Here is a 12,255-nt window from a genome sequence, read left to right as displayed (position 1 = left end):
GACATTCGCTGTTTGGCTTTAAAAATAATCTGGTTATTGAAATGTTTAGTGGTTGTTAGCTTTAGTAGCTTTAGCTGTTGTTGCCTAAACACTGTTGTCTGCCCTCACGTGTGGATACGGGTATCTGCTGGCGAAAAATGGGCAAACATATGGGGCACACACCATTAAATATCAAGATTGGGGACCACTCATGTTCATGCACAGTTTTCTCTACGGGCATGCAGCAACCGACAGGTAAACACTTCAACACGCAAGGGGGAAGTCATTGAGATATTTCATGTGTGTCAGACGTGTCGTACAGATCCCCCAAAACCCACGACAGCGCAAGGAGCCTGTTGGAGCTGTTCAAGTGATAAGTGCGTGCTCCTTGCAGGCATCCTGACCGTTAGAATTCAGGAAATTAGACAGAACGTAGTTCGTGTGGACGTCTAATGGGCGTCCTACGGGCACTTGGATATCACGTGCACACCCCATGTGTGCAGCATTTGTGCACGGTCAGTAAGGGGCCAGTACTTCCACATTATGTGTAGCGTTAGGGCACCCTATAACAGCATCACCCGTACATCATAAGTGCGTATTACTTACATTATCTTTACAAATTTGTCACGATACACCTCCACAATCATGACAATGGTACGTTCCTATTCATTTAGTCCCTTAAAGGTGTCTGTACGAGCCTCAAGGGGAACAGCATGACACACCTGCCCTCCCCTTGAGAAGCAGCCTCTTCTTTCTATGACCCTCCCCAACGACCTTGACAACCCAAAAACCCCTGTACGGGGGTGGATGTGACTTTGGCCTAATTCGCTTCAACTTTTCTTTTGAAACTCATATTTTGAAATTGAAAATAATGTTTGAGTTGAAGATGGGATGACTGTAACAATAAAAAAAAATTCCCTTTTATTTACCCGTTTTATACTTTAGGTGACCATAAATCCCAACATTAATATGCGCTAACGGAAACTTGCTGTTATTTTAATAAAGTTTAATACAAATAAAGTCAGAAATGAGTTTTTTTGCTGACAAGATCCTAAACATGTCACCTATATTTGTTACCAGATAGAAGATGGAAATCCAGATCAGTCACTTTCCAAAGCATTTTCTACCCTGACGTCAGTGCCTTAGAGAAACGGTCTGGATTTTCATAAGCTTTGAAGTATCATAAAAAAGCCTGACCTTAAAGCAGTCTCTCCTTTCTTTTCCTCTGTTGCTTTAAAATAGTCAAAACATTCTCTGTGTCACAGAGAACAAACCTGATTTCACTGAATAAACAGGATTTACATTTTATCCCTGATCATGCGGCCCAGATGCTGATTGTGGCAGCGCTTCAGCCCCGGGCAGGTTTACTGTGTTGGATCAGAAAAACAGAATCGCTGTCACTAAAAACAAGCGAGTACCACAGAAATGTGGGACGCCTTCCCAGCACGCCAAACTGTTCTCCCAGCTCAATAGCAAGAGCCATGCTGTCCTAGGATGGCTTAGTCAAACGTGGGGGCTTCCGCTGCTGGGGTTGCTTTTTAGAGTCAGTGCGGAGCGGCCCTCTTAGCGCGTAAACAGGACTTTCCAATCAAATGGTGATTGACGGCCTGGCTCAGAGCCTGGGCTTTGCTGTCGTCTACGCTTTTCCTCGCCAAATGCTCCACAAGGAAATTATTCCTGTCATCTTGATGCCCCCCCCCTTTAATCATGCCTTTCTAGTGCTTCCGCCTCGTCGCGTGTTTCTTGCCCCGTTTCGTCAAGCTCGGTTAATTTGGTGTACACCTGTTGACTCTCGTCTTCCCTCCGTCAGCCCCCCCCCCTCCAACTACCCAATCTAAATGTTAATGACCTGGCTGGCCCCTAAACCCTCTCCCAGCAGAGCCGCGCTCTCCAAATGTTTGTCTGCTTATGTAGAGGTGCTCCCAGTTGTTCCAGAACATGTTGTCACTAGTTGTTTCCTCCATGTGCTATCAGCAGACATGGTTTCCATTTGAGGCACTGGAGCAAGAAAAACAACAGAGGAAGGATGTTTCTTAAACGCATTCAAGGACATTGTTTTAAAAAAAAAAAAAAAGATTACTAGTGCCTGATATCAACTCATTCTCATCTCACACTGTTCCGCCCACAACTACTTACTTTATTTTTCTGCCATCTGTCTCTCTTTTCTCCTTCTCCAAAAGTGGTTTAGGCAGAACGCATAAGTGAAACCTCACCCGAAGGCTCAGAAATCTCTGCTTAACACCATAAAGCTGGCAGAACAAAGTAGGGGATCAGTCACAGTCCAATCATAGCAGTAATTTATCCCAAATTCGCCATTATGGGATGAGCAATTTCAAGTTAAATCAGCACGTGAAAATGGGTCAAAAGGGGATCTAAAAGTCTAGAAATGTCTGAATTTCAATCTTGTGAATGACTTAAACAAAACACTAAAAAATCATCATATTTTGAACAAAATTGTGTAAAAAGGCAATCCACGAGAGTTCATCAAATTAGTTTCAGGCTTCACGGGTTTCTTGTCTCCAACAGCATCTCTGCCTGACTGAAGCAGCCGTTGAGCTCTTTGTTTTTTTCTAGTTTCCATGTGTGGAGCGACCATGACTGGCCTTCGTCTCAACGTTTCCCTGCTGTTTCAGCTTTGTTAAATCTGCTTGTTTCTGTTTTTTTTCCACCTCCCTTTACAGCTTGGCTTCTCAGTCCAACTTGGTCTTTGGCAGAGAGGAGGGCCTCTGCTGGTACTGTATTCTTTACACTTTAGACACAAAGCTGCTTTTTTCCAAAGGTTTGACCCTGACAGGGGCCAAATAGTTTTTATGCTTTGATCAGACAGACGTCAGGTTTATACTGTATCAATAAACTGAAAAAACCACAAGGTTGAGTAATTTTAAGAAAGCCAAAAGATGGAGAAGACTTAACGGAGAACTTTATGACCTTGATCAGGTACATGACAGTGTTCAACAGGCAACAAAGCAGAAGAGTTTAATTCTTAACTTTAAATAGTTCGACAAAATATCACATGACAACTCATGACAAAAGCGGAAGACGCCACAAGTTATTTGTTTGATTTTACCCACAAATCCAAGTCGGCCACGTCGGCACAGTTTGATGATGATCAGCTAAACCCAACGACAAACAGATGCAGCAAAGGAGAGGATGGGTCATAACGCTAGATTACATGTCTGAGTATTTCTATATTTAGATCGTTGATTATTTTGTCCATTATGTAGGTCCCATCTCCAAGCTCTACAAAAGGGTGGGAAAGGGCGGTGTACCCACCCACAACTCAGAGGCAAATTTCTATTCAACTCCTGTGGCTCTGCAAAAATTATGTCCTAGGAATTGACACTTTTTACAAAAAAAAATTTTGGCTAAAAACAGCATAATTATAATTAAAAGACCACAGGGTACGCTTTTAAAATACATTCTTAATTATTTGTTTTTTTTTACAGTTATCAAATGTAGCCACACCCTTTAAAGCAAGTTTTCAAAAATGTAATCACTTATGTTGTAAAATTTGACTGCTATGAACTCGAGTAATTTGTTAATGTGTCCTGGCTCCGGTTACTTTTGTTTTCAAACGTGCTTCAACCTGGAAGTGTAGTCCTTCTTAAAATGCCTTTTAATAAAAAAATTAAAACTAAATAAAAACTGGCTAGGCATTATTCATGGATTGCTTATAGGATTGCAAATAGGATTTCTTGCTCAAAATGAATATTGTCTGTTTTCTGATTAAATTTGAATTTTAAGTGTCAGAGTTTAAACTGATGCTGCATCTGAAAACCCAAAATATGAACGACAGTGTTTTTTTGTTTTTTTTTTGGTTCTTTCAAGTGCACATGCAAATGTATTCCAGTCTCATACTGAGATCCTGTTTACCTTTCAGTGTGTGTGTGTGCATACATTCATCTTAGACTATTAATGAGATAATTAGGCCCTAAAATTATATCATTATGCTTACGCTTGTTTTAATTATAATCCATTGATGGTGCAGCTGAGTAACTTGTAGTGTTTGTGTGATCTTTCTAAGCTAATTTGCAGTTTAGCGGTGCATATTATAGACTTAAAAGCTCCTGAGTCTGTTCCATTCCAGATATTTGCCCTTTAGAAATTCTCCAAGAGAGATTTGTGATCAAACCTAGGCCTATTTTTGTCAAAACAAGTGTCCAATGCTGCCTACACCTGCTGCCCTACAGTTTTTTTGGGACTACCGATACAATTCGCTCCGGAGTATAAGTCGCAGCACCCAAAAAATGCTTTTTTGGGGAGGGGAGAATAGGGCAATGCTTCTGAACAAATCCACCAATCCCGGCATAATGCTGTGTTCACATCGAACGCAATTCATGCATGAAATAGGTGTCCGCTGCTTCTTTTTAAACATGTGTCAGATTCATTGCTCAATGCTTGTTTAAAAATGTGTTTTAATGGACGTTGAGTTAATCGTTTTTGGGAAGCTACTGTCAAGTTTTTAGCCTAATTTCTAAATGAAAGCTTTGTCTGTATATCTGATGCCTAATACACGGGTGATGCAGACAACTCAGGCTTATTTAAGCTCTACAAATCTTTACCATCTACTGATCTTTACCATCTGAATGATGGCGCTTTCAGCGGTACCTCCTTGTCTCTGCGACCCAGTTTAATGACTCGCATTAGTCAAAGGAAGGAAAGAATAAAAACAAGAAGAATAAAGTCCACATGCAAATAAGAAAAACGTCATAAAGTTAAAGAGAATGAACAGATTCTCCGCCGTGTGTCTTCTTCTGCGTTGCTCTAAGTAACAAATAGTGATACACACAGATTTACAGTGCTTTCTAGCGTTGTCAGTGGGAACTAACCGCTAAACTGCAACTGGTTGTTCGTTGGAAAATAAGTAATATATGAGCCAATATTTAGTTTTTAAAAAATCCCATGTAAATTGATCCTGAGTTTAAGTCGCACCCCTGGTCAAATTATGCAAAATAAACTGTGACTTATACTCCAAAAAATATGATAATTGTAGTGATCTGACCTTTAAGAAAGAGTCATTTTCATAGCTAACTACATACAGCACACTGTTTTGAAATGAAATGGAACAAACACGTTTCAGTTTGGTTTTGGCTGCTGCTCACCGCAGCTCTCCTTTCGTCGTCGTCTTCTCCTGGCTGTGCTTGCCGTGTCGTTCATGTTCAGAAAGGGGGGGGTGAGCCCACTGTTCTCACCTTCATTACTGTCACTGGCCCGCTGACTCGGCCCTTTTTGCTCTCCATTGCAACGGCGCCCCGGTGGCATCCTCATCCATCTACCTTCGGCAGCCCGGGCCTTGTCCCGCAGGTTTGATGAAGTGGCGCAGGAAGAGACGCAGCGGACCCCGCTGACACACAGCAGCGCGTGTGCGCCGAGTCGGGGGAGCCATTTGTATGCGTGACAGCAAAAGCCCACAACCTGGAGTGTGTGTGTCACACACAGGAGCACAGCGAGCGCATTCGAGCGCCCAGGATCGCCCAGAGGAGAGCTATCTTTAATTCCTCTCAGTCTGCCAGTAATTGAGCGAATATTAGAGACAGACAGTTCATGATATGACATGTTAGAACACACCTGAGGGGCTTAACGCAGTAATTGGGAGCTTTAAATGTACATCTTCCAAGTCATGCTGGGGGAAGAGGAAGAGATGGGGGGAAAAGCGCAATCTGAAAAATCATGTCAACACCGTCAAAGGTGAGAGCGAAAGTGATGCGTCAACAGCGGGTGTCAGCCTCAGTGACGGATCTGAATCACCCTTAAGGTGAAGGAGGTGAAGGCTGCGTGTGAGGGAGCAAGATCTGATCAAAGCGCCATGGCAGGCGCTGGAGCAGACGCCACATCAACCAAAGCTCCTCTGGCTCATCGTTTTCGTCCCCATCATCTCAGGAAACGTTTACAGAAATGATCATTAGATCAGCTCAAACCAGGGCAAAAGCAGATTTCTCCAAAGACATTCACACGTTTTAATCAGTCCTCCTTAGGAGACTTTGTTTGAAAACATTTTCCTCAATCAAGCTAAAGAAACTTCCTTAAATTTAGACTTGGAAAAGCTCAGAGACTGCATCTTACCCTTTTTCTTTTTTACATTTTTAATAGCTGTAGATTTGAGGTTTACTTTGTTCCAAAATGTTTCCTGATCTACTTTTCATCTGCAAGAGTCTCCTAACCTTATTTAATCTAAAATGAGTAGAAAATATGTATTTTATCTAAAATCCTTTTACATTAAATTAAACCTCAGGCAGCAGAAATCTCAGAGAAAAATCTCCCAAGAAATGCTTTTGATTCATAATTCATATTGAAGCACCAAACACTTTTCCAGCTTTTAAGCTTTATGTGGAATGAAACCTGTAGGTTTGTCTTAATGACAACTTTATGAAGCTTCTTTGATCGTAGAGGAGATTGATTTTGAAGTTTATTTTTTATAAAAAATGTAGATGTTTACCCAGATTTAAAGTTGTCGATCTCTTTTTGACCAAAACGTGTTTTCACATGTAGTGCTCTGTTTGCTAAATAGCATAAATGTGTACAAAGGTGAAAACGAATTGATATCCCAGGGTCATCTTGGTTATTTTTTAATGACCTCTGCAGGAAACTAATCAAAATTGCCAGAGTAAGAATGAAAAAAGTTCGACTGAGTAGAATACAAAAACGCAAAAAGCTTTTCTGAAGGCCTGGAAAATCAGAATGACAAGATCTAACTTGGTATTTTCAGCTTTAAAGACCCACCCTGATGAAGTCCTGACCGCTCTGCAGACACTCTGTCCTAGATAACGGCACAGGTCATTGTTATTATAATCGTAAATAAAAGACCACTGGGAACGCAATGAAAAAAGGTCAATAGATGTGGGTCTTTAAATGTTTTCAGGTTACTTTGCCAAAAGTCTGAGATGACTCGGTAGAGGTCATTTAGGAGCTTGCTCAATGTGGGATAACTGAGATTTGGAGGTCATAGCTGAAAGGTCTGTGATCCAAATCAAACATATCATCAACAAATCCAACATGTTTGGACTGCATGGCTGAAGGAGTCTGCTTTCTGTGGCCTCTTGTTTGGTCCTAAATGTCTGTCCTTGCTTTCATGTGCTCAGGTTGACTCAAACCTGTGTCTGTCTGGTTTGCACAGGTGTCTTAACTGTGTTTGAGTTTTTTTTGTATTATTACTGTCCAGTAGATGCTTTTCTGAACTATATGATGCATTCATTTGACCATCCTATCATTTTTACAGTGTTGGCTGAACTCGTTTTCATCGCAGTCTCATGAGGCGTTGCTCCAGTGTCGTGTGCAGCAGTTCCTACCTTTTGCAGCTGCCTGACCTTTGAACTCCTCCTCTCTCCTCTCTTTCTGTGCAGGTCGTTGAGCCCGGTGCCTCAGAGCACCGCACTGACAGTCAACACTAACCCCAACGTCAACATCAAGTCCGAGCCCGTCTCCCCGAACCGCGATCGCAGCACTCCCATCACCGTCAACACTGCTGCAGCAGGAGGAGGCGGGGTTCAAGGGCAGGGGCCGGGTCTGGTGTCAGTCGCCTATCCCGGTGACTTGCGCTTGGATGCGGGACGCCAGGGCCGCTCGCCTGTCGACAGCCTCAGCAGCAACGGCAGCTCGTATGAGGACAGGGACGACGGCACCCAGGGCCGGGGCCCCGGTCAGGACTTCCACCACCAGGCCGGAGTCGGAGCCCAGCAGCCCACCATGGTCCTCCTGCGACCCTCCTCAGCTGAGCCCCAGGAACAGGACGCCACAAACGTCAAGAGGATGAGACTGGACGCCTGGGTGACATAAGGAGATGGACAGGAATGAGGGATGGACAGGTTGAGGATAGAGATGTGTGGCTTATGTAATTGCCCCCCCCACCTGCCCCGCTTCCCCAAATGTCCCTCCTTCACACACGCACACACACGTACAAATTAACCCTCATCCCCTCAGTAATCTCCTGTCCACACCTTTTTACTCAGCAAAAGCATGCAAGCACCCTTAGGACGCACGTGTGGACACCCCGCCTCACTTGTAAGGTGACGTGCATTCACATTTGAAGTGTAATGCACACAGACCCCCACAGACGGGGGTCCAGCAGGTCGATCAACCAAACCAGGGGTGACCTTTCAGGCCAAATATCTCGTAGGCCTCTATTCAAACATGAATGAGAACATTTTTAAATCAGGCCTAATTTCGGCCGTGTGGACTCTCTGACAGGTCCTGGCAGTGCAGACAACCAGTCTTGGTTTCCCAGCATGCCTTGCAGTTGGTTTGTGGTTACTGATGACCTTTGTACCTTGCTGCGTTTAAGTCATGCTTGTTTTTTGATTGAAGATGACCTGAAGTGTGCGCTTTTGTCTAGACTGTTTGAATTTTGGATTTGGTTGAGGACACTAAAGCAGTTCACATCAGGCCTATTTGGCCCGGTCCGGTACAACAGCAATGAGCCAGTCAGAGCCCACATTCGGGCTAAAAAACACAACCTTATTGGTAACAAACTGCTTTTCTCCGAATCAGGGACGAGCTGCAGCAGCTCAAAATGTGACGCAGAGCCTCGATTCTCCCAAAATCTTGTCAACTACAAAAGCTGACAAAGCTGTGTGTGGGTTTGGTGTGTGTTCATATGGATTTGTTACCTCAATCAATGTTTGTTTTTTTCTTCACAGTAGGTGATTTAGACAATGGTTCACTCTCAATTTCATCTTGGAAAACACCGATGGCAGCAGCGGAAATCGTTTTTTGTGAAAGCTGATGTTCAAAGGGGTCGGAGTCCTGAGTTACCATGTATATAAGCAATCTGTAACCGTCTGTGTGACAGGGATATAAGGTGTTTTTAAGGCTGAAAAGTAGGTCATATACAACTATATATTTAAACAGCTTCAGATGGTCGCTGAGGCATCTCTGCATCTGGAGCAAGTGACTTAGACAGACAACAGGGATTGTACATACGAGGCATATATTCAGCAGGTTATCCCTCAACAAAACAGAGAAAACAAAAATTCTCTGTGGATGGGTCTGTTTTTTTTGGTTTTGTTTTTTAAAATATAAATATATATTATTTATGCGTGTATATAAAGTGTAATGTGTGGACGAGCCAAGAGAGGGCGATGAAGAGGCAGAAAAGGAGATGTAGTAGCGACTTGGACTGTTTTGAGTGAGCAACGGTTTGGACTCTGTCACTGATGGAGCGCACTTTACCTGAACTCCCACCTCTGGCAACGCACATCTGGTCAACACACACACACACCTGGGCAAGAATGATTTACATGGGTTTCAATCGGAATATCTGCATAAAATATGTTTTAGGCTTTGTTAATCCTGTTTTTAGATTGTTTTTGTTAAACTGTGCATCAGTCTATTGATAGTCATGTTTAAAGACCCACTCTGATCATCTTTTGATCTTTTTTCAAAGCGTTCCCAGAAGTTTTTTAATCTTGATTATGTCGTTTTTAGCCAAAATCCCCCAAAAAACTGGACGTTTTCTGAGACGTCGTTTCTGCAAAGCGACAGGAGTTCATTAGAAATTCTCCTCTGAGGTGGGACTGTTGGCGCGAAGCAACCACACCCCCCTTCCCTTCGCCGTTGCAGAGCGGAGCAGCAGGGTGCTTGTCGCCCGCCCAGAGTATTGCAAATGTCCTTCACCATCAAAAAAAAGGGCGCAAGAACAGATTTAAAAACACCAAAAACATGATTTCCATTGGAGTGGGCCTTTAAAGTTTCTCTTCAAATAAAATTAAGCCAACAGATATTTGTTTAAAAAAAAAAAGTAAAGTAAAAAATCTTTTTAGAAATATTGTGTCCCTGTATTTTAACTTAAGATAGATATTTAAGATGAAAAATGTACCGTAATAAGGATCCATGAAAACATTTCCAAAAGTATTTGGTTTTCAAAAAACACAGTATAATTAATTATTTATTTATTGAGAAGCTAAAACATTTTTCTGAATGAATTTTAGCCTATAGGATGATGTCACCCACAAATGTTTTTATTTAAATGTTTCCCAATATTTTAGTATAACTTGTATTTAAAAAAAAAATACATTTAAAAAGCATATCACTTAGAAAAATCTTGAACAAGCCAAGGGAATTTGTACGCTGCGTTTTTGTTTTCCCTCCTGTATCTAAAGCCATGTGTCTATATTAGAGGAGCTCTCCCTCGTCTGTTACGGGTCGGCTGAAATTTTATAATAGAAGTTAAAAAAAATATATGAAGAAGAAAAAAAATGTGGATGTCATTTTTGTATTTTATAAAATTGTCAAATAGGGTTTAGTGACTTTAAAATGGAGGTGGTTGAAAGAAAGTGCCCGTTTTTTTTGTTTTTTTTTCTAGAAGCTCTTTTACGCCATCCATTTGCTTCAGAAAAGCTCTTTGGACACACTTTGAGTGTTCCTCTGTCATCCATCTAGCGGTTTTTCTGTCATTTTTGATCTTTTAATGACTACCTCCCAAAGCCGGCACAGACCCCTCAACCGTTTTTTATTTTTCCTCTTCATGGACAGCCCATCATCACCCTCCCTCTCTCCCCGTCACTCAGTTTATTAATCCCAAAGCCCCTCGAACCCAATCAGAACACTCTTCCGTCCGGGGATGAAGCTAAATTATCACGGGGTCATTTGGGCCCACCCGCCTCCTCTCCGTCCAACTTTCATCCTCATCCTCAGCGAGTTGTCTTTTTTTTTTTTATCTCTGTCTGTCACTCACACACTCATTCCCTCTGCGACAAGTCTGCCAAGCGCTTCTGAGCGCGTGACAGAGTCACCATAAATCCCCCTCCACCCCGTCCCTCCAAATGTAAACACTGACTGTAAAGACTGTTGTGCTCCGAGCTTTGAACAAAACAGACACAAATTTAAACTCCGCCCACATCCAAGCCATGTCTTTTTCCAAAACGAGAAGTCATTAAATTCCTTTAAAACATGAGGCCCTGCAGTGGTCACTGATCAACACTAGGGGGCACTGTTGACCACAAAAGCAGAAAGACAATCGTGACATGACTTCAAGGAACTTCTCCCCTACCACCATCCTACCGCCGCCTGAAAGCATCCTGTACAATGATGTGTACAAGTCGCACTCACTTTCCAGTGTTAATTTGTGCTGGTGAAAGTCTGTTTTACTTGTTCTCTAAGAACTGATATCTTTGCTATCATCATTGCCACAGCTTTCACTGATGGTAGATGTCATGATGATATAGAAATCTGCGTTGTTTTTTTTTTCTTTTTGTGTAGGTTTTAGATATTTTTTTGTTTTTATTTTGGATTTTATTTGATAATGTTTTTTTTTCCCTCTTTCTTGGGGTTTGTTTTCCTTCAAAACAAAAACAAAATGTAAAAAAAAAAAGTGTTACTAATGTTGCACGAGGATTTTCTGACACGACACAAGCAGAGTGATGAAGGAAGTGTGGCTGTGGGTGGAGGCGCTGAGCCGGTATACTTTGACGATACGCTTCAATTTTGTTATACTTTAATACCCCCCCCCCCAATCCACATATGCTGGAGAGAGTGTGTGGTGGTGGGGGGGGCAGCGTGACTTGTCTAACTTATTTCTGACCAGACACCAAGATGTCAGTGCATGGCCGTTACAAAACTACAGCAGAGTGAATCATGTTATAGGAAGTAAAATGTACTTTTGACACAAACACGTCACACAGGATTACATTTAAATAAATAAATGACAAATGGAAAAAAAAGTTTTAAGTAAATCATAGCTAATATATTGTGTTTGGCTAGTCAGCTTTTTTTTGTTTGTTGTAAAGATGATTTTTTCTTTATGTTGTTTTGGAGAATGATATACAATTTGTGTATATTTTCATAAATAAAGTATGCACTGATGTTATTACAAATTCTATACTGCTTTTACAAAAAAAAAGTGTTTGTTATTGTACCAAAGTATCCATTGGTCCTCTCTTACCCTACTCCCCCTTTTGCGTATGTTTTACCGTATTTTATATATTAAATAGACCAGTTGACCTACAGAAAAACCAAGGCGAGTTTGTCTTTTGTGAGCTTTTCAGAGCACTGCCACTGTCTGACCACTAGAGGTCAGTGTTTTAGTCTATACTCCAGGCAATGATCTGACTGGAGTAAGTACCGGAAGTGGAAAGGAAAAGGTGCTAAGACCTCCTCATAGCTTTTTAGCATTATTATTAAATAAACTTACTTTAAGAATATTTATTTAAAAAAATGGATTCATTGGGTGTATTTTATTTTGAAAGGAACTGTTATGTGCTGCTATCTAAAACAACAGAAGTTAAAATAGTTAATTATAGATAAATATAACACTGTTCTAATTGAATTTTTGTAAATACTTAA

At 41.6% G+C, this 12,255-nt stretch overlaps 1 protein-coding gene across 11 annotated transcripts in view; it reads left to right on the top strand.

The window, feature by feature from the left end:
• Positions 1–11,924, top strand: part of LOC101174373 (myocyte-specific enhancer factor 2D homolog) — a 107,264-nt gene extending 95,340 nt beyond the window's left edge. For 7 of the 11 annotated variants that reach the window (XM_020710361.2, XM_020710363.2, XM_020710362.2 and 4 more), the window contains 2 exons: positions 2,661–2,711; positions 7,320–11,924. In XM_020710361.2, the coding sequence (XP_020566020.1) occupies positions 2,661–2,711; positions 7,320–7,752 (484 nt within the window). In that variant the 3' untranslated portion in view covers positions 7,753–11,924. The remainder of the gene's footprint in view (positions 1–2,660; positions 2,712–7,319) is intronic. The other 4 variants (XM_020710364.2, XM_011485724.3, XM_020710366.2 and 1 more) reach the window with 1 other exon arrangement.
• Positions 11,925–12,255: the final 331 nt, after the last annotated feature.

The sequence above is a fragment of the Oryzias latipes genome, chromosome 16 (genome assembly GCF_002234675.1).
Source record: "Oryzias latipes chromosome 16, ASM223467v1".
NCBI classification, from domain to species: Eukaryota; Metazoa; Chordata; class Actinopteri; order Beloniformes; family Adrianichthyidae; genus Oryzias; species Oryzias latipes.
The sequence above is the reverse complement of the archived record's forward strand: the minus strand, read 5'-3'. Positions and strand labels throughout refer to the sequence as shown.